Genomic DNA, 23297 nt, shown 5'->3' on the forward strand with positions numbered 1-23297 from the left:
TATATCACAGGAAGACAAATAGCACCGTAAGGCTACAATATTCCCGTTACACAATTCAACCTCGGAGATATCCAGCAAGCAAATGTCATTTTCTAAAGGCGTTTGCAACGATTTGCAACAACTTTAAAAGAAGCTTGTGCAACGATTGGCTGGATGATCGCTGCATGATTGTGATTGGTGAGCAAGCTATGCAGCCCTAAATACTTAAGACTGGACTCCACTAAGGAAAAAGGCAGTCACCTGGCAAACTCCGACAGACACTCGAGAATCAACCTAATAATATAAGACCTCTGAGGATCATCGACCGACATCATCCCTCCGCCAGCTTCTCCGCCACTGCTTGGAGAAAACATCTCGCCTATCATAGTCACAAAATATAAACTTGTCAATTAGTATATTTAGATTCGCATCAATATTTGCCGATCTTTCGAAATCAGTATTATTGTCATTCTTTACAACGTGATAGATTAGCTGGCATTTATATATTTGCAACATCGATTCCTAATTTATCGATTTCTATTTTAGAAATACAATATAAAAAACAGTACAAATATTTGAGCATACTTTTGATTAATTATATTTTCTCCATAAAATTTATTATTAATAATAATTATTATACATATAAGTATCCTGCCTGATTCCTTGAAGTTACAGTTATTTTAAATTATGATAAGCATCTCTATTTAATTAAACTCACAGAGCTCCAAATAATAAGATGAAATCTTATTGATAAAATATATTGTAATACATCAAGAATATTGTATCGGTGAAACCGATTTTTAACCGTAATAAAAATTATCAATCAAAATTCAATCAATGTTGAATCCCTTTCTGAATGAAAGTACCTTCACGAAAACCAATACAAATATTTAAAAATTGAATTATAGACACCTATTTTCTCTTTTAATTAAAACTGATTTATCTGACACGCAGCCGAGTTAAACAAATTGTCAAAATAACTGTTACTCGTTCCAACCACAGTCAGTGGTCAAGGAATTATATTAAAACGTGACCCGGGGCCAAGAAATCAATTCCTTACAAATACAAAATTACCTGTTCCTTTTTTTAAATACGTTTCATCAATGACAATAAAAATCTGACTAACAATTTAATGAAGGACGATTACATAGCACATTTCAATAAGTTTGTGGGTTTAAACTGGGGCAAAGTTATAAAATAAGGTTCAGTGATCGTCGCGTTTAATTAGACGATTTACGTGCGTAAAATATCGGTTTGGTAACTCTTCTTGTCAATTATTATTATTTTCGACGAATGTGGGACGTGAGATTGTTTGTTAATTTTATTTTTCGGTAATCTCGCAGGTCAACAATAGAAATTTTGACGATATGAGTAAACTCGCGATTGCAGTGTGTGTAAAAAATTCGTATATCGCATATACAGGAATTTATAGTGTCTACCAATTATCGTATGTTTGTGAATTTTACACGTGTGTGAATTTTATACCATTGTGTAATAATATAATAAAGATATTATGAAATAATATTATTAGTACAAAAAAAATCTTTTGTAAATAAAATAATTTTACAATAAAAAAACGATAATAACAATATTAAATATTATATATAAGATTATCATTCAAACACAAATATATATAAATTAAAAAAAATTAAAATATAAATATATACAGACAGTGATCGACTTTCCTCATCCTCAAATTTATTATACGCAAATTTATATTCAACGCTTTTTCATCATAATCGCAGGTTATAAAGTGATTACTACTTCTAAATTGATTTACGATCGATAATTTTATCAGTGCTCTTCCTTATTAGGCAACAAATCGTTATGCTGGTTTATTGATTAGAAAAAGTTTTCTAGGCGAGTTTTTAATTAAATTTAAAATCGAACCTAGTTATAATACAATCCACAAACGGAATGCGGCGCTCGGTAGGAAACGTCCAATATAATATATTGATAATAGCACTTTATATAGAGAGAAAGAGAGGAAGGTGCTAACGAAATGATCGCTGTAAAGTTAATAGAAATCTGAGAGTATTTACGACAGTGAAGAATTGATAACGACACATTAGAGCTTGTAATATATTGTTTATTCAGCGATAACATCCCGTAGAGATGCAATGGAAGCGTATTTTTATAGCATGCGGGTTCCATGTTGAAAAAAATGAACCATAAATTATAAGGTGTCTCTTTCCATGTAACGATTTCTAGATATGGGACCAAAAAAAAAACAAATATCAAACTTATCGAATAACATGTACTGAAATTTCTGAAAGAAACGGCAAGTACCACAATTTTAATTTTATGTAGTAGTAGTTGTAATGATCAATTATAAATCGTATATATTATAAAGTTTCTTTTATATATTATAAAGGCTCAGAAAATAGTATAGCTTTATTTATTTTTAATCATAGTAAAATGGAGGTGGTAAGCCTGAATCGCTTTTCAAACCAATGTTTTTCTTCCTAAAATTATTGAATTAATTTCTTAGTGACAACAAATGGCCTTTCACTAATTTCTGTCTCAAATTCGTGTTTATTGACTTAAACAAAATCAAGTCGGCTGTTTATTTCAGTAGCAGCTCCTCTTTAGCAGGATTATGTAACAGGGTAATTTTAAGCACACACTTAGACTTGAAATATTATGAATAGTACTGTGGAAGGCGACTTATTTTGGCCACAAAACTAGGTGGCACTCTATTAACACTGACCATTCATTGGCGGACCACGATGGGAATACGACGGCCGGCGGGACCTTTTCGGCCGAACATTTCTATCATCATTCAACAACATATAACATATTAAAATAACTTTTAAAAAATCTACTACAGCGGGCCAATCTGTATACAGTTGCCACTCGTCACCATCCGTTCGCCAAAATAGTTAAATTTATATGTATATGTTACAATAGATTTTATTATTAAATTACTTTTTTAAATCAGTTGCGAACTAGAACAACGTATATAGAGAATATTTTTTGTTATGCGAAGATCACATGCCGCGTAAAGAGCGATCTGAAATATACGATTTTATTTATTCCAGCTTCGCTCGCTTGTCTTTTTATTGTTGACGTCTTAAAATTTTATTATAAAATGAATAAACTATCTATAAAAGCACATTGTAGAGTAGAGTAAAAAAAGGTCGTTTTTTGAGTTATGATGATATATCAACTGTTGAAGTATGAATTCTGATTTTGAATGTATTTTAATGAATTTGACCATAATGTAAGCATATTATTATTAAATTGTAAGGCTTATGAGTCAAGTTATAAAAGTACATCGCATTAGATACATGTTTATAAGATGAATTTTATAGGTTAATTTGAGGAAGGGAAAAACTTAATAAGAGGATCAGCCGGCGGCTATCTTTGTAATGTAATAAAAGACACCTATTTAACCGACACCTAATGCCCCAGTAAATTCATCCGAACCTATCTTAAATCATGGTAATTTTTGAGCTCTTATAAACTCGTTTTATGATGTTCTATAGCACAAAGAACGAACACGAAACACTAATTGACCACGTCTGGTTATAATAATTATGTTACCCTTCAAGAAAAATAATTTAACATATCTAGAGAAACACTATAAAATTATTCAACTATGTAACTGTAATTTAAATGGTACTTTTTATTTTTTCAGTCGACATTCAAGAGCACCGAGGAGTATATATTCATACAGGAGTGGAGTTGCTCCATCTGTAGCTTCCACTGCTAGAACAAAAACTTCAAGAAAGGTATTATTGTTTTTTATTATCTAAAACAATGGTTCCCAAACTCTTTTGGCCCACGGACCCCTTTTCATACTCAAAACTCACCCACGGACCCTGGGTGAATAACTACATAAATGTATAATAGGAAAATTACAAATTTAACTTTGATGTCTTGAATGGTAAATGGTGACATAAAAATAAAATATAAATAAAACATTTTGTTGAAGAAGTATTTATTAAAATGTAACTTTTGTTTTAAAATACAAAAAAAAATTAAATGACTTGGATAAACCTGATGGGATGTTATGAGTGTATTTATGTCCGGCTCAATGTTTGTGAGTAGCAACCACAAATCCCCACGAGTACTAATTTTTAGTCGGTTTCTTATTTTTTGTGATAAGGCTCATAACGGCACTGAATCCACGTTCTACAAAATAGGAAGACGGAAAAGCAATTAACAGCTTCTGTACAATAACCCATAATGCTGAATATAAAATTGGGATCTGTTTTTGTAACCAGAACGTTGTCGTATCCTTGTTTATACATTGGTTTCAGCTCCTAATTTGTGGATAATTCAATAAGTTGCTCCAATATTAATATGTATTCATCTGTATTTGTACTCTGAGTTTGACTACTTGCAAAAGGGTTCAACACCCAATCGTGAATATCCAAGTGAAGAATGTCTTCAAATCTTTGGTTAAGGTCTGAATGAAGCGCCGTTAAGTGCTGACAATAAGCAAACAAATCTTCATTTCTATTTTGCAATTTTGAAAGATTTAGAAACTGAGAATATTGTACAGAAAAATTTTTGCAACAAACGCAGATCTTACACTTTTAGTTTCGATTAAATTGAATGCGTCACCTTGTAGTTTCAAATTAGTCTCGTTAAATCTGGCAAATAAATCAGTCATATAAGCGATGTCATTTTTTGAGATATTTAAATTGTGACGCAAATCATTGTCTTTACTACCCAGGAATTCCAATACTGAATCAAAGAGCAAATAGAAGCGATCCAAACATGCACTTTTAGATAACCAACTTTCTTCTGTGTTAAGTAGTAAACGATTATAGTCATAGGTCATCATCATTTTTCACACAAAGTTGAGCAAATAATCTCTCCTTTAAGGCATTCCTTTTGATTTTATCAACTGCACTAATGACATAATGTAGTGATTCATGCTAATGTTCACTAATGTTTTTTGCAACCAAATGATGTCGATGAATGACACAATGTACCGATAATACATTCGGTATAGCTTGTTTTAAGTATGCCAGAAAGCCTCGGTGTCGTCTTACCATTGCCGGAGCACTGTCAGTAGCAACGGAGATGATATTAGTCAAGGGTATAGCTTTTACATCGAAAAATCTTTTTAATTCAATAAATAACTTTTCACCTTTCGTGTTTTAGTATCATTTTCCAAACATTTAGCAAATAACAATTCTTGTGAATTTTTTTATTCATTGTTATTTATTTTAACTTCCATATTAATAAAAATGTGTCACAATTTTTTTATTTTATATTAAACCTTGCGCGGACCCTCTGATATTGTTCAGGGACCCCCAAATCAATTTTAATTTTCCATGGACCCCCTGAATGATCCCGGGGACCCCTGGGGGTCCGTAGGGACCACTTTGGGAACCACTGATATAATGATATTTAACATATCTTTTGGATTCTAAAAGATATGTTAAAGCTAATGACCTTTCGCTTGTGTAGATTTTTAAAAAGAAAATAATTTATTTTATAAAATATATGATATTAAAAATACATAATTTTCCACCATACACAAATTCTCATTCGGGTTTAGATGACTCGTTTACATGTAATATTTTATACAGCCTGTTTCAATGGGATCTAAAAATAGAGCAAAGATTTACACATATCCATTCTTATATCAAATAATGCGGCACCCAAACGCTGAGTTTTGACACTCCAGTTTATGAAGAAGTCTTATAACGATTTATTGAGCAATATTCAATCTTTCTGTCTGCATCCACCATGACCTTAAAATGATTTCCAACTTTGTTGGGACGTCCAGCGCAGAAGCGGATGATAAATTCCTGTAACGAAAATTGTTAAACTAAAAATATTTTAGTCGCTGGAGTTGCACTATTTCCTTTTTAAAATTCATGTACAGTGAATTCTCAGTACAGCGATGCTCACGGGACCGGGACATTTTTATTTTATTTTTAATTACCATATTACTACAGCATCAAAATAACAACTTATAAGATTGACAGATCGTTTTATGTCCATTTTTGGACATGAACACAATAAAATTGTTTTTTAAAAAAAGTTTGAGGGTCGGCGAAACACCTTGAATGTCGCTTGTGAACACACCCGGCACACGCCAAATCAAGAACGAACTGAATTTGGAGAAGTTTTGTGTCAAGTTGTTACGCCATTCTTAAATTCGTATCAAAATATTTCGTTATACTGAGATCAGTCTTCGTTACAATGAAAACATTTTGTATGAAAGTTTTTCGAGGACAAAATGAAGATTCATTATACTGGGAATTTCGTTATTTCGGTGTTCGTTACAAAGAGATTTCAATGTATAATGCAATATCAGCAATTAATTTCGTCTTCGGTCGTGTAACAGCTGTTACACGACCGAAGACGAAATTAAACTAACCTGGATTTAGGCAGTGTTTCTTTTGGAATTATAAAAAAAAAAACATTTCCTAATATGATAATTTAATTCTTTATCACGGTTGAAATCAATGTAAAATTTTACTATACCCTATTTGCGTTAACAGTCAGTTCGAGAGCTATCCATTTCATCATTATTCATAATTATATAGTTTTGTGGTAGAAATATATATGTTTTCATTTCATATTAGTTATTTACTATATGCAATTTCTTTATACAGGGAGGCCTGAAAGTAGATGCAATGACTGCGCCAAATCCATTCTGTCCAAACATAAAGGGAATGTGCTGTCTGATGCTGCTTCTCAACCTAGGACTCATTTTAATAACACTCGGGTTTGTAATCGTGATACAATTCTTCGAGCCATTCTTTGTTTGGTAAGTTCTTCTCAACTTCAATAACAATCCAATATTGCACATTTTTATAATAAAATTATTTCACAGGATTCTCGGGATAGTCTTCTTAATCTTTGGCTTTCTGACGCTCATCGGCAGCATGGTGTACTGTGTAGTGATTTATAGAGACGCCCCGAGAACAGTACATCCCGAAGATCTGTATTGGACGCACCATTGGTCCAAGACTATCGGTCCTTCGGAGATACATTACAGAGCCGGCGAAAAACCGTATCATGACGATAGATATTCGGATAGGTACTCGGTCAGTAAATTGAGCGGAAAGTACTCGGATCGAGAGAGCAAAATCAGTCGATATTAATATTGCTAATATGTAAAGATAACAATAGTGAATATATTATAAATTATAATATATAGTGTTTGTGAATAATATAATTAAAAACTAACTGCATAAGAGTAACACAAGTGTAAATTACATGTAACAATCAATTATTAAGACAAATGCCGTATTTTAAAAATACTGCTATAATTAATTAGATGCGAAAAAAGACTTAATGATTTTTATAAATATCTATATATATATACATATATATATATAAAATGTATAATATAATAAAAGTTTTAATTTCTTATGGCATGTTTCGTAATGTAAATTTTATATATATATATATGTAATAATTATTTTATGAAAAGTTATATATGAATTATTTTAATAAATATTCGAATAATTAAGATTGTTTTTTAGTATATCGTCATTTTTTTAGTACTCACAATTCAAATGTATAAAATCAGGAAAGCTAATTCTAATGCACGACTTGTAAATTTGTGTAATGGTAAAAGGTCAAGATTAAAAATTTACAAAAGCCGGTTACAAGAAATTCTCATTTATTTATAAAAATTAAACATTTAATATTACATCCATACGATAAAGTACACAATTAAATTATTTTCTTAGTCTGATAATATAACGAATATCATCAATAAGATATAAAACGTATGCATGTATATAACCTTATCGAGACTGGTCAAATTCAAGAAACCGGATATTTAAAATGACTTTTACAAATAGTCGCTTGTAAAAAACGTACAATACATATATATATATAATAATCATACTTATTACATCTTACAATTGACTGCACCATTTGACCTCCAGAAATAAGTCACTTGGCAATTTCTGTCATAAACCTAAGTGTATTACACTTTAAATTTAATAATAAAAACTTACTTATAACTAGCCTAAGGTCAACTAATTAGTTCCACAATTTAAAACAATAACAAAAAAAAAATCATGGGTAAAGGGAACAGCTGTATCTTCGGTAAGCAAATATCTATGATTCTGAACTGCTAAAAATGGACGGGTTGAAAATATGGGTGATAATAGCTCGTAGATATGTTTTTAGTCTGTATTATTGTCTTATATAATGAACAAATATTGAATATTACAAAACAATTATTCATAGTATTGTAAAAATATTTTTTTAAATAATACAATTTCATACCGAATATACATTTTAAAATGATCTTGTGGGAATAAATAAAATATTTGTACGTATTTAGATCAAATCATATTCATCTACCACTCTGATTACTGTCAATCAGAACAAACTAGTTAAAAGTTATGTTTAAAAATTGTCACCTTAAATCTAACAGTTTTAATTACAAAATCATTATGATATCCGTTATAGCACTCAGTCAGAAAATGTATCAGTAGAAAAATAACAATTTCACTAATAGTCATCAGCGTCGGAATCATCAAAGTTGTATTTCATCGGCTTCTTGGCTCGTCCGCCAGCCGGTTTTTTAGCAACAATTGGACTATCGTTATCGCTTTCGCTAATGTTGAAGACGTCGCTCCCTGAATCCGATTCGCTTTTCTTTTTCTTAGTCTTCTTTGGAGCCGGTTTAGCTTTCTGTAAAATTTTAAAACCAACTATTACATCAGCATCAATAGAAATACTAACATTCATGATAGATTGTAGGAACAAAGTTAACATGTGTTGTAATATAAAAGAAAAATACGTAAAAAGAAAGAGAACCTATGAAACAAATATGGTCGCATGTTGCGCAAAGAGTGATTTTATGAAATCCGGCCAAAACCGATTGCTGCATGAAATTGACCAAGGAGACCAAATATTCTAGATTGGAATAACAGAAGTACTGGCTATCAATCGTGAGCACAAGTTTCGAGTGATTCCGGAGCCGCAAATATTGGGAGCATACATATTATATATAGAAGTATTTATTTTTCATTCGCTTCTAAGAGGGGAAGCCAATGCAGCGTTAGCGCGTATAGCAGGAGCATGTATTATTAACATTTAAAATTAAAATTTGAAAACAGCAACAGCTTGTGATCCATCACAATTATATGGAGGCGAGTCGAATAAAAACCTTAAAAATGCAATAATTCAAAACACAGCTATGTCCTGTAAATTAAGGTGACGTCGTGATTTGGGGAGTATTGTCTTCCTTTTGTCCTTCTTTGTCCAACCTTTAACAATAATTTCCAAAACTTCCTTTTTTTAATTCTCGTAGCAATTTGTCATCTCAAAAATTTTTCGGATATGGCCTTTGAACAAAATTTTCGAAATGACTTGACAAAAATTTTCATGATGATCTTCTTTTTAGTTCCCGAGCAATCTGTCCTCCTTTATCCTTCTCGGCCAAAAATTTCCGAGATGGATTTTGAACAATAATTTCCAAAATGACCTTTTTTTAGCTCCCACAGCAATAATGACCTTTTTATTTTTAGTGTCCTTACGTATACCGAGGTACCAGGGTATTATAAAACTGTAAAGGCTTACACTATTCTTATTTATGGTGCCACACCATTTTATCTCTATGTTACATAACATATATGTATATATGAAATGGAATACTATAGTATTCCATTTCATATATACAACTCTATTTAATATATAGAACTCTTTGTTTTATAAAACAAAGAGTTCTTTGTTTTATAGTATTCACCCAGTTGGGTTAAGAATGCTCCCATGCTTCCACAACACATCACAGTCCACTATTTTCACAGAACTTTAAATGTTAATACACCCATACCTCGCTATACGGCCACTCTTTATACGGCCTTTCGCTATAACGGCCCTCTTCAATTAAGGCACGTTTTCGATTTACGGCCTAAAATGTTTCGCTATAACGGCAAAAAAACTTTTTTTCGATGTCGATTTTTTAAAAAATTTAAAAATAAATTTAATTTGCATAATTTTAAAATGAAAGGTAAAGCAGCTAGCGCCGATAAGGCCGCATCTAAGGAATATCCCAACATAAAGGGAATTATTGAAAGAGGTGGTCATAAACCTGAACAAGTGTTTAACGTAGACGAAACAGGGCTTTATTGGAAGCGAATGCCTGATTGCACGTACATTTCAAAAACCGAAAAATCTGCGCCTGGTTATAAGGTGTCTAAAGAACGATTAACTTTGCTACTTGGTGCAAATGCCGCGGGTGATTTTAAGCTAAAACCACTTTTAATATATTTGTCCGAAAACCCAAGGCCTCTTAAAGGACTAAATAAAAATCAATTACCCGTCATATGGAGATCCAACAAGAAAGCTTGGATGACTAAAGCTACTTTAGAGAATTGGTACAAAAATCACTTTTGCACAGAAGTGAAAAAATATTTGCGAGACAAGGCTTTGTTAATTTTGGATAATGCACCAGGGCATCCTACTAATTTATCCAAACTATCTGAAGATGTCATGATTGAGTACCTTCCGAAAAATACAACAGCTCTGATCCAACTAATGGATCAGGGTGCAATAGCCACTTTTAAGGCATATTGCCTACGCCGAACTTTCCGACAACTTATAAGGGAAACCGATGGTAACTACCTTTTTAGCAAACATATCATCACTATCGCTGTCTACAATGACTGCCTTTGTGATTTTCTTTGCCGTGGGAGCCGAAGACTTCAAGAGTTTTCTCTTTCCAGCTGGCTTCTTGGGCGGTGAATCCGGCGGAGGTGGGGGCGGCGACGGAGGATCGCTCTCTATATCCGAATACGATTTGTTAACCACGTTCTCTACACTATTCTCGACCTCTTTCTTCGCGTCCGATTCAATCAACGAATCAAACAGATTATCTAAAGCAAGAGATAAAGCACATTTTAAAATCAATAAAACCAATTAACCTGCACAAATAAAATACAAACCTGAATCCATCACAGCCGGTTTACCATTACCATTCTTCTTAGAATGTATGACCATACTATCACTATCGCTATCAGATATCGTCTGCTGTCGGATTGACTCTTCGGTTTTGTTTTCAAACATTTGTACATCAGAATCCGAATTACTCTCGTCAGATTTTTGCGTATATGTGTTAACCTAAAAATATGAATAATTAAATAATGTTGTTCTTCAGCGATAATAACGCACTTCTATTCAAAAAGCATACTTTAGCAGCTGCACGACGAGTACTGGTGCGCTCACGGGGAATAACAGGTTGCTCTGTGAAACTAACATCACTTCCTGATACATCAATATCATCTTCACTATCCGATATAAGCTTTTTCTTTTTCTGAAAAATAAAAAATTCCATCAAAAACAAGAAATGAAATATATCTTTACTTAATTTACGAGTGACTAACGGTAGGTGTTATACCCACCCCAGTTTTTTTCTTCTCGCCGGCTTCCTTCTTGAACGCTAACTTTGTCTGCTTCATACCATCTTTATCTTTGTCCTTTTCTGGCTTTTCTTTTTTGACTCTTGGTACTTTGGCTTTTTTTTCGGCAGCTACAGGACTTATACCGCTAGGATCGTCCTGAGATATTCATGCGTTGAGTATTATAATAAAAAGTAAAATGTATCAATGTCTACTTACAGGATCGAATTCTTTCTTTATTCCTTTCCGTTGTTTCAACTTTTCGGCAGCGACAATACGTTTGAGCAGATCCTTATGAACCTCGGGTTCGACTCTCTGTCCCTCTTTAGCCGGGAACATGTCAGCAATAGACGCTCTGTTTCTCTTATTAGTCTAATTGAACATAATAAAAGCATTAACGATCATAAAACAACTATATTATAAGACACAAACAAGCAGTTACAAAATAACATAGTAAAGACAACTACCTTATTTTTCTCAAACTGAGTAAGCATGATAGAAAGAAGAGTACAATTATTTTAACAATAATTAACTGACACATATAATATTTTTATTAATAAATAAAGTAAAAAATCATAATACTATAGCTTTAGCTTGATCTTTCAGAAGTTTCATTTCTTCCTTTTTCTCTTTGTCTTCGACTTCATCAAGTTTTTCCATGAATGCATCCAAATCATCACGCCAGAGCATTGATGGTGTTTTAGCCCTAAAATATCAAGTCAGGTAATTTAATCACAAATTATAGACATTTTTTATTTGTGAAGTTTAGAAGGAAGACAGGCATAGCTGGTTGGCTTGCGAAACTTAATAAAAGGATAACTTGCTCTAAAATCATATTTTTTAAAACAATAAGCCGAAATCGGTTCCGCCAGATACTAACTCAATTTTACACTTTTTGGATAATGCCACCACACTAGGAAATGTGTCACGCCTTTACAAAATACAAAATATTATAGATTATTTTTTGAACGTATACATGAAGTTGTTTTTTATGTAACATGAAGTTGTTTCATTTTTGTTTATGGATTATTGTTGGTTTTTGGAGTCTGTTATTATTTTATGTACAAATGTATGTACTTGTTATGTATGTATTTTTGATTTAAATGAAATAAAGATAAAATGCATTTTAAATGATAAACCATGTTACATATTTAACAAATTTGGAACCGGTCCCATTGAATTTGTATTAGAATAATTGATTCGTTATACGGCTTTTCGCTTTGCGGCCATGTTTCGTGAAACGTATCTAGGCCATAAAGCGAGGTATGGGTGTATATACAGTTTGCGGGGACTTGGGGCCCAGGACATTTATCACTTGGTGGAAATATTGCTATTTATAAGGTACATTGTCATTACTAGTTATTATTCTCCAATTTTCTGATGTGGTGCGATTTATTTGAGGTACTGTTTCTTCCTCGCTTTTAATTGCCTGTATTCCACCTTCGATTCAAGGCAATAGACCTAATTTCGACGTTACTTTTTTTACTATCATCATTGGAAGATGAAAAATCAAACATGAAATCCTCCCCTTCACTATCATTACAAAACATATTATCATTACAATCACTGTAATTCAGCGATAGCACTGTTTTTTTTTTACAATAAAATATAAAAAAATAATTTCACAATAAAATTTTAAAAAATGAAAAAATTTTAATTAAAACAAAATTATTAATCACTATAGTCTTATTTAGACACAAATTATGGACACCCGAGACACTGTCGAAAACCCAATAGGCAATAAAAACGTCACCGACGCGTGTTTACCGAAGGAAGATCGGCAACCATTGCCTTCGGGAGAAATCTACGGCACATCTGCATTTAAATTTAGTTATCAAAAAAACCCCGACTTATATCGATAAATGAGCTCTCCCCGGCTTGATTCAAGTAAAAATGATACTTTTTTGATAAGATATGCTTCTTGAAACTCTTGTCTACAACACTGCAAAAACGCCATTCAAAACATGCACAGGAAATACCCAAAAATCGACGTTATATTTCATTAATTGAAATGGTGCGCCTGACGCACCCTACGAGTAATATAGAGCCAAGCGCTGGTGCGTCTCACGCACCTTACGAGCAGAAAGGGTTATAATTGAAGATACATATGAAAGGGTGCCAATTTCCTTTTTTTCTAAATTTGTTTTATTGTCAAAATGGATAACGCTGGGCGCTCTACAAGCTCCGTTATGGAAAAAAAATCGTAAAAGCACCAGTCTAAAAGAAATAAAGGCAAGAATATCAATGCATGTATAAATTTTAAACTTTGAATGATATTATATATGTATGTCTTCTTCCTTAAAATTTAAAAAGGTAAAAATAATCAATAAAATATTTTTTCTCGTATTTCGTATAAATATAAATAATTTCGTATGAAAAGTTTTATATTTATAGATTTTATTAAATGCGAATTGGTCACAGACACAAAAGTGCAATTAGGAAGAAAATAAAATATGATGATATATGTATAATTCTCAAAACTGTCGACCTAAGGTGACCCTTTTTTTACACAGGAGGATTGAGCACCTCATATTACAAAAGCGCCACAAAAACACAAGAGCAAGTGCACCATGTACATACGCAGAACAGAAATTCTCTAGTCTGTGCGTGCATATCATGTTTCTGACACATTAACTAAATGGCTAAAGCTGTATATATTAGATATACCTGAGAGCATTGAGTTCAGTCATTTTCTGTTCCTTTTGTTTTAATAGCTCGTCTTTTCGTTCCTTAGTCAACATCCACATAGACATTCCTAGTAGATAGTTGAATTCTTTAAAGTGCGACAGTTGTTCAAAAGCTTTCTCTATAATTAAGAATAAAAATTACATGACTAACAAAATTGAAATCTTTGTTAGCAAACCTAATTTAATATGTTTTACCTGGATCGACCGATTTTCCCGCCTTTGACGGTTTTTCAACTTCTTCTTTCTCTTCAGTGTCGCTGCCCTCGGCCTCGACTTCTTTGCCTTCCATTTTTGCCATCCTCGCCTTCCAAACATCGACAGGATCCGGATCGTAGCCTTTTTGGATCAACTCTTCAACCATCGCTTTTCTCTTCTTATTCTCGACCACCAGTTCTCTATTACACTTTTCGAGAATGAATCTCGCTTGATTTGTAAGCTTATCGGCTTCAGATTGCAGTTTTCCCATTAAATAATTCTTGCGCTTCACATAGAATTGCATGCGTACCTCGAAATGACCTCGTAATATATCATCCACTTTTTCATATCTAAAACATTCATATTAAATCATATTTGATATAATATGACATATATATATATATAGAAATAATGATCACACCTGCGCAAACAATTATTCTCATCGAAAGCATTCATAATGTTCATCGAAATAGAAGTTTGCAATTTGAACACTTTATGAATACCCTCAGCCTCCATCTCCTCCAATTTACCTTGCAGGGGAAACACAACGAATCTGACTGTCGATTCCGTGCAGAAGAACTAAAATACATTATCAAAATCATCAGATAAATTCTAAGACTGATTAGGTACGAATTAAGTGATATAAACCTTGAAATCCGATATAATTGGTTTAGTTTTGTCAGTGCCCAGCATGGATTTGAGTGTGACTTCGTGGTAAGGATTGGTCCATGTGCCGATGGGTAATTCGGTAATTTCTATTCTGTCACCAGGTAGAATTGCAGCTTCACCAGATATTACGTATTTATCCTGAACCGGTCGAATGGTTCCCTTGAAATTTTTATACCAAGGATGCATCATCACAGGTTCTTCGCCATCTAACATGCGTCTAAAAAAATATATGAACTGTTATGAATAGTTATTTAACGAGACAATATGAGACACGATTCAAAATATTTTATACCTGATATTGTTAACAATTTCTCTAGGATTGAAATTCGGTATTTTAGTGGACCAGCCAGTACCGATACCCTCAATGCCGTTCACAAGAACCATTGGAATAATCGGAATGTAATGGACGGGTTCAATTTTCTGATTATCTTCGAATTCATGCGTCAATAATGGATCGTCATCAGGATGGAAAATCAGTCTGGTGAGTGGGGACATCTTGGTGTAAATGTAACGGGGCGATGCGCTCTCCTTGCCGCCTGCCAATCTGGAACCGAACTGACCCTGGGGCTCCAACAGATTGATGTTATTCGATCCGACGTGGTTGTGCGCCAAGTTGACTATAGTAGCGCAGAGCGACTGCTCGCCGTGATGATACGCCGAATGCTCAGCTACAGAACCAGCCAATTGCGCCACCTTAACTTCTCGCTTGTCGTTACGTTTTATGCACGTAAAAATCACTTTTCTTTGACCAGGTTTGAAACCGTCGATCATTGACGGAATGGACCTCACATTATCTCCGTTGGAAAACAACACCAATTCTAAATTCACAAAGTCCGAAAAAGACACGGCTCTGGTTTCTTTGGTATATAGATACCGCTCGGATAATCCGATCTCTCGTCTTCGCTTCACTTCGTCCATGTGGTTCATCAACCATTCTTTGCGCTGATCGGCTCCCTTCTTCGAAAATGCTAATTCGATATTATGATCATCAGTATTACCAGCGTATTTAAAAATAATCCTATGTCGCTCCATATTCAAAAAATACTCTTTCGCTTCCTTAGAAGTCGAAGTACCCAAACCTTTGTAATATTTGATGCGATACGTTTTACAATTTTCAGTTTCTCTCTTCCATTCGTCGAACTCTGGCAAAGAATAAAACGATATTTCTTTCTCTTTCTTTATAGCCTTAACGATAGGAGTGATGAATTCTTCTAAAAACGGAAGTTTGAGCAAATCGGGCCAATTGTGATGAATGAAATTTATGACGAGACCTTTAATATGAGATCCGTCCTGATCCTGATCAGCCATGATCATCAATTTTCCATATCGGAGTGTCTTTAGATCGTCCATAGTAATGTATTTCTTTTTGTATTGCAATCCGAGGATCTTAATCAAATGATTGATTTCCTCGTTCTCCAAGACTTGTTTATGGGAAGCGTCTCGGACATTCAGAAGCTTACCCTTGAGAGGGAATACGCCGTAATGGTCTCTGTTCACAACGCTGAGACCGGCCACAGCTAAAGTCTTAGCCGAATCTCCTTCAGTGATGATGAGAGTACAAAGATGAGCACTTTTGGTACCGGCTTCGTTGGCGTCTATAAGTTTCGGTACATCCTTCACTTGCCTCTGTTTCTTACCGGACGCTTTAACCAATTCGGTCTGCGCCTTAAATTTGGCCCAACTCAATACAGATTCGACTAATCCGCATTTAGTAACCGCGGTGATGAACTCGTCTGATAAGTTACATTTTGAGCCGAAGCTTTTAGCTTGGAGTGTCATGTTTTCTTTTGTTTGCGAGTCGAACGATGGATTTATGATCAAGCAATTGATGAAGATCCACATGTGATTTTTAACTTGAGCCGGCTTGATAGTGGCTCCGGTTTTGTTCTTTTTCTTCAGAACTTCCAAAACCCTCTTTACGATTATATCGGAGACGTGATCGACGTGTTTACCGCCTTTCGTGGTAGCGATCGAGTTGACGAATGATACTTGTTGAAATTCACCATCAGATAATGTACATGCAACTTGCCACCGTTCGCTGACGGCTTCGAAGCAAATCTTTAAAGGAGCACCGTTCTCGTCCTCTTTGCCTTTAATATACAAATTAATATAATCCTTGAGTTTATTCACCGGTAATTTCTTACCGTTGAGGTACACCTTGACGCCCGTAGACGCGGCAACGTCATAAGCTCTTCTCGACATTAAGCTCACAATATCATCATCTAAAGAATCCATCTTAAACTTATCTAAATCCGGACAGAAAGTTATCTTTGTAAAATCGTCCCCCTTTTCAGACTCTTTTATCTTAGGCTCGGAAGCTTTGCTCATGTTAGCACCCCAAGTTTGCTTAAAATTTTTTTTGTATTGCTTAGAAGCAGTTTCAACAATGAATTTTGTCGAAAATATATTACAAAGCTTAGCGCCATATCCGTTTCTTCCACCGGTGACCTTCTCTTCTTCGTCATTATAATTCGAAGACGTTAATAAATGTCCGAAAATCATCGTAGGGACGTACATGTTCTCATCTTTGTGCATGACGACTGGAATACCTCCTCCGTTGTTATAAATTGATATAGTATTAGATTCAGGATTGATTTCTACTTTGATTGTGTCCATTTTCGGATCCCGTTGTTTGTTATCGGCAGCGTTAACCAAAATTTCATCGAAAATCTTGTATAAGCCTGCAAATTCAAATCAAAGATTAATTTAGCTCATACTAATTTTATTATAAAAATGTATCTTATACCTGGAACGAAAGTGATCCGTTTCTGAACGATCGATTCCTTTTCTTTATCATAAACCCACATGAGCTCTGTGGCTTTTTCCACAGAACCGATGTAAGAGTCTGGACGTAGTAATATATGTTCTAGTTGAGATTTCTTCTGGTATATCTTTTCTATGGTGGCTTTTTTATTGGTTTTCGGTGGTGGTGGTGCATTTTCGTTGTTTTCGTCAATAGTGTTCATTTTATTGAACATTGCCTGAAAAATATAATGAAATATATATTAATTTAACTACCAACATTCTATACAATTTGTTCGTCTTTTCGTCAAATATATATTATTAAAAAAAAACTTTTAAATATATTGAAACTCCTAATGCAAATAGTATAACGTTTATTTAGTGAGTAAAATATACAATTTTACTCACATTAACGTGCGGATTATGGGGATCAAATTTTTGGCTCATAAACCTATACAAGTTTAATCGAGGAACCCATATGTTCATATTTATCTGATGTAATGTCTATTTTTCCGTGGTTTATTTTCATAAGGCAATCTAAAGAAAATTGATAAATTAATAGTATGCAGCTGAGGATCACAATTTGGTTCACATAATTGATAATTTTTAAGGGAACGTTTAACCCATTAGTTGCCGAAATCTGATCTTTGGCGTGAACTAACCAATCCGGCATTATTATTACATACAATTTTAGCTTCAGGAGTTATTAACATTTTTTTTTCAGAAGATATATATATATAAATATATTTATAAGTAATACATTTAGGTAGTATAATAATTCCAAAAGGCTCGACATCTAAAGGGTTAAACTGGGGTTCTCTAGCTGTTACTATTTCATCACCTTAATTATTTATTTTACATTAAATTACGATTATTAAGTTATATTGCGATATGTACAAATTGTGGGATGGTCAATGATTCAATAGATCCAGCAATCATAACACAAAACACCGTCACTGGACACTGTAGCAATTGACAAATCCCAACAAAGCAATTGGCATTCAACACATGTTAGTCAAAGGAATACTTTTAGTATATATTGAATGAATATTTGATATTGTTTAACCCTTTGTTTAGTAAGTTAATTTATACACATTTGTTAATTTATTAGTATACATCTGGGAATGAGTTAATTAATGTATTTTTCTATAATTATTTCTGTTATTTATTTATATTTTATTTTGCATTTATTATAAATTATACAAAAAGATCAGTGGTTCTCAACGTTTTGTTGCGTTAATTTATTGTATTAGTATGTTTAAATAATATATTTTAACACTTTTCTATAATTAAATTTTGTTAATTTTTTTTTTATATATTATTTGGCTTTTGTGTTATTTTTTTATATCAATTCAAAGGCTCTCAATATTTTTTATAAAATAAATATATGTATTTTTTGATATGTATATTTATTTTGTACTCTTTAATTTAACCCTTTGCACTTGTAAAGTGAGTGGGACTCACCAGCCCATGACTTTATATTACTCTAATGGTGCGTCAGGCGCACCATTTCAATTAATGAAATATAACGTCGAGTTTTGGATATTTCCTGTGCATGTTTTGAATGGCAATTTTGCAGTATAGTAGACTAAAGTTTCAAGAAGCATATCTTATCAAAAAAAATATCATTTTTACTTGAATCAAGTCGGGGAGAGCTCATTTATCGCGATAAGTCAGGGTTTTTTTGATGACTAAATTTAAAGGCAGATGTGCCGTAGCTTTCTCACGGTTGACACGCGTCGGTGACGTTTTTATTGCCAATTGTGTTTTCGACAGTGTCTCGGGTGTCCGTAATTTGTGTCTAAGTAAGACCATATAGTGATTGATAATTTTGTTTTAATTACTTATTTTTTTTTTAATTTTATTGTTAATTTTTTTAAATTTAATTGTAAAGAAAACAGTGCTATGGCTGAATATAGTGATTGTGATGACAATGTTTTGTAATGATGGGGAGGATTTCGTGTTTGATTTTTCATCTTCTAATGATGATGGTGAAGAAAGTGACGTCATAATAAGGCTTGTTGGCGTGAATCGAAGATGGAATGCAAGCAATTTAAATATTAGCGACGAAGAAACAGTACCTCAAATAAATCACACATCAAAAAATTGGAGAATAATAACTAGTAATGACAGTTGCCTTATAAATACTAATATTTGCCACCAAGTGATAAATGTACTGAGCCGCAAACTATATACAACCTATTGATTACAGGCGGACCTCGACTTTCAAACGTTCGACTTCAGTGTTGATACGAAAAAAAGAAATCAAGGACTCATAAAATTCACACGATCGAGACAAAGATGGAAATTATTAGAGGTTCTGATAGCGGTGAATCTTTTGCTTCAATCGGACGTTCGTATGATACAAACAGGTCTACGATATGTTCAATTTTGAAAAATAAAAATATAATTAAGAAATACGTTCAAAATTGTGGAAATATATCTTTAAGATTGTTTCCAAAAAACACAGCAAAAAAAAAAAAACATGGATGAAATGGAAAAATCTTTGTCATCATGGATCGATGACCAACATCAAAAAGATGTCCTTTTGAGTATTTCAAGTATTCAAGCAAAGGCTCTTAGTTTGCACAAAGATTAGAAAGCTAGATTAAAAGAAGATTTTGACATAGCTTTTCAAGCAAGTAACAGTTGGTTTAACAATTTTTAAATGAGGTTTTCTTTTCATAATATTCTTTTCATTAGATTCGGCTGATGCGGATATAGATGCTGCAAAAGAATTTATTTCCTAATTATCCAAAATTATTGAAGATGAAGAATATTCCTCTAGCCAAATATTTAATAGATATTGTTCATTGAACTTGTCCTCTTTAACCCTTTAGGCTCGTATGCCTGAAACAGATTTTCAGTCCCAGGGACGTTTTACTCTTTTTCAATGGAGATAAAGGTAAAATTTATATTAAAGTTTGATAATAGGTTTTATAGCATAATTTTGATCAATTAATACTTTGAGAACCACTGGAATGCTTTTTTATTCAGTTTCGATATAAAAAACAACATTTATCATACTTAAAAGTCCATATGTGCAGGATTTTTGATGCGTGTGCGGTGCACGCCATATGTGCTTGAAGGATTTTTTATGCGCGTGCGGTGCACGTCATATGTGCCTGAAGGGTTAATAAAACGTTTGAAAATAAATTTCTGACATGAGAGTATTGGTTAAAGTATATTCAAACCGAATTTTGCTTAATAGGAGGGCGCAAAAACAATTATCACTTCTCAGAAGTCAAAAATTCACGTCAAAAGCAATAAAAGTAATTGTTTATTGTGCTCTCCTATTGGTTAAAATTCAGATTAGATATGCTTCATTTGATTCTCACTTATTGTAAGTCGTAATATTGTTATAAAAAGTCTTAATAGGAACACTAGAAAACTGAGCATTTCCATTACAACGGCACGATTTTATTGCTTTCGAGGTAAATTCTAATGATGTTATTTGTAGGGGGGGGGGTATATCATTTAATCTTAATTGAATCGAAGTATTAGAAAACGACCAAGGACTGGCCAACACCCCCCCCCCCTTCTTGGAAAAAGCTGAAATGGGTGGGCGTTGCTCAGAACGGTGAGCACCCCATGAATAACTCTCTGCAACAAATCTACTGACAAAGTAATTTATAATCGTACATAAACAAATAAAATATATATACAAATAAATTTAAAAAAATAGAATGAATTTGACCCCCGACAACAGGAGAGTACCGTTTATCCATTTCTTTTATATCGATTTATTGACTTGTTTTTCAAATAAGTACTCGGAACGAAATTTGATGGTGTCACTTTTTCGACAAATCCAATACGGGAGATAAATATGCAAACTATGATTCATATAAATTATTATCACTCAGTGTGAGATGAAAACGTCTTATGGGTGATTTAATAATTATTTTGTATTTTGAGCCGCCATGTTTTATTTTTTTGTTAAATTGTTTGGCCTTCACTGGTAAACATGGCGGCTATTATTTTATTTTAGCACAATGAATCGTTTAGGTTATCTCATGCATAATCCAGTCGTAAGATGAAAATGTATTTATAAAACGCAATATACGGTTGAATAACGTGCGACGAGACAGACGCCGGAGACAAGCGGCGGAATGGAAGGAACGGCGCGATTTTGCGCATTGCAAAAAATTGCGTATCGGCGAAGAGGCGGCGAGTCACCTTTATGTTGGTCATGGCCGGATAGCAGAGCCCTGGCTCCGGCGCAGGTCAGGACACCGAAGAGCAAAAGCGAAAACGAGCTACCGGGACGCGGCGAGCGGCGCGCGCCGACCGCAAACAACTCTTTTCAATTTAACCGTCACTCTTAACACCAAGCATTTCGGCCATTCAACAAAAAAATATTTAGATTTCAAAATAATTATTTTTACATAAAGTATATACATACAAATAAATTTAACTAGTATAATTATCTCTTTTCATTATCATCATTATTAACATTTCTTCCTGTGGTCTACATGGTGTTTAAATGTCTAATTATTACATTTTTAAAGCTGATATGTTTGAAAGACCTGGGCTGATAACATAGAGGTCACGATTTCGGGTCAACGAAATAGACAAAAATGCGCAATTATTCAATTGAGACTCCCGCTTCGAAATGCGATCTATTGATTGTTAATTATATTAATAATAGTTTATAATTAATTATCTATATGTCAATATTAGTCCAGTTCTTAATACTTACTTAAGTATTGTTCATTTATGATTAATTTACTCAGTTGCTATTGATTTACCCCGTTGTTACGCATTGGGCTTAAGCTTGTCAGGTTACCATGAAAGGTTAAAAAATATAAAAATATTTTCACTAATATGTATTTCTCCATAATAACATATAAGTGAAAAATGAGCATTTTGTCAAAAAATTAGGTATTAATTCACCTATTCAGTCAAAAACATAAGTGCTGGCATCGATGTGTTACGTTATGTTTTTCTTCACATGAGAGTGACATTTACGTACAGAGTAGCTTCCACGTATTCGTTATTTTTAACTATTCGAATACCAAATATTAAACGATAACCAGGGCCGCTGAGAAGGAACCACTTCATATCAAGCTGGGCCTGATGAAAAAATTTGTCAAAGCATTACCAAAAGAAAGAAAATGTTTTAAATATTTTTGTGACCAATTCCATAGTTTGTCAATGGCAAAGTTAAAGGAAAACATTTTTGTTGGACTCAACTTCAGAAAACTTATGAAGAATAAAAAATTTGAAACAAAAATGAAAAAAGAGAGAGAAAGGCGTGAAAAGCATTTAAACTTATTGTAACCAGCTTTTTTGGAAATAAAAAAGTCAAACTACAAGTATATTGTTTACATGTATTAAAAATATCAAGATCTCTGGCTGTAACATGAGTTTAAAGAAAATTTTCTCCATTCACATTTAAACTTATATCCTGAAAATTTGGGTGCAGTAAGCGAGGAGCAAAGTGAAAGATTTCACCTGGACATAAAGATAATGGAAATACGATACCAAGGAAGACGGAATATGAACATGATCGCGGACTTTTGATGGATGTTGAAAAGGGATGATCCTAAGCAAGCTGTGTTTGTATGGGATACAAATATAGGACTTAACAAGTAACTCTAATCTTGAAATAATACAAAGATGTAAGAATACTTTTTATTTTATAAACATTAAGGGATTAATTTTGGAATCGCTTTTTTCTATAATATGT

The 23297-nt window shown here is 33.2% G+C and overlaps 2 protein-coding genes and 1 long non-coding RNA gene across 9 annotated transcripts in view; 2 read left to right on the plus strand and 1 right to left on the minus strand.

The window, feature by feature from the left end:
- The window catches only part of LOC148237020 (uncharacterized), a 109038-nt gene extending 101835 nt beyond the window's left edge, over positions 1-7203 (plus strand). For all 3 annotated transcript variants that reach the window (XM_088182382.1, XM_088182381.1, XM_088182383.1), the window contains 3 exons: positions 3620-3713; positions 6564-6718; positions 6785-7203. In XM_088182382.1, the coding sequence (XP_088038508.1) occupies positions 3620-3713; positions 6564-6718; positions 6785-7055 (520 nt within the window). In that variant the 3' untranslated portion in view covers positions 7056-7203. The remainder of the gene's footprint in view (positions 1-3619; positions 3714-6563; positions 6719-6784) is intronic.
- A 359-nt stretch (positions 7204-7562) lies between these two features.
- On the minus strand, positions 7563-21925 carry Top2 (DNA topoisomerase 2). 5 transcript variants are annotated; one of them, XM_088182376.1, is made up of 15 exons: positions 21785-21925; positions 18017-18145; positions 17613-17847; positions 15159-17547; positions 14846-15083; positions 14619-14776; positions 14198-14547; positions 13983-14121; positions 11898-12021; positions 11535-11687; positions 11319-11474; positions 11108-11230; positions 10863-11037; positions 10543-10793; positions 7563-8607 (listed from the first exon to the last, which is right to left on the minus strand). In XM_088182376.1, exons 2-15 carry the CDS (start codon positions 18092-18094, stop codon positions 8425-8427), a joined length of 4752 nt encoding a protein of 1583 aa, XP_088038502.1. In that variant the 5' UTR covers positions 18095-18145; positions 21785-21925; the 3' UTR covers positions 7563-8424. The 5 variants fall into 5 exon arrangements, with proteins under 5 accessions (XP_088038502.1, XP_088038500.1, XP_088038501.1 ...); XM_088182374.1 differs by having other exon boundaries at positions 11301-11474; XM_088182375.1 differs by having other exon boundaries at positions 11301-11474; positions 21672-21785.
- Positions 19450-21906, plus strand: LOC148237022 (uncharacterized). The gene is made up of 2 exons (XR_015809003.1): positions 19450-21076; positions 21429-21906. It is a non-coding gene; the product is annotated as an uncharacterized LOC148237022 (long non-coding RNA).
- Positions 21926-23297: the final 1372 nt, after the last annotated feature.

Source organism: Plectrocnemia conspersa, unplaced genomic scaffold, assembly GCF_051122295.1.
Source record: "Plectrocnemia conspersa isolate PC_06_02 unplaced genomic scaffold, ASM5112229v1 ptg000003l, whole genome shotgun sequence".
In the NCBI taxonomy this organism is placed as follows: Eukaryota; Metazoa; Arthropoda; class Insecta; order Trichoptera; family Polycentropodidae; genus Plectrocnemia; species Plectrocnemia conspersa.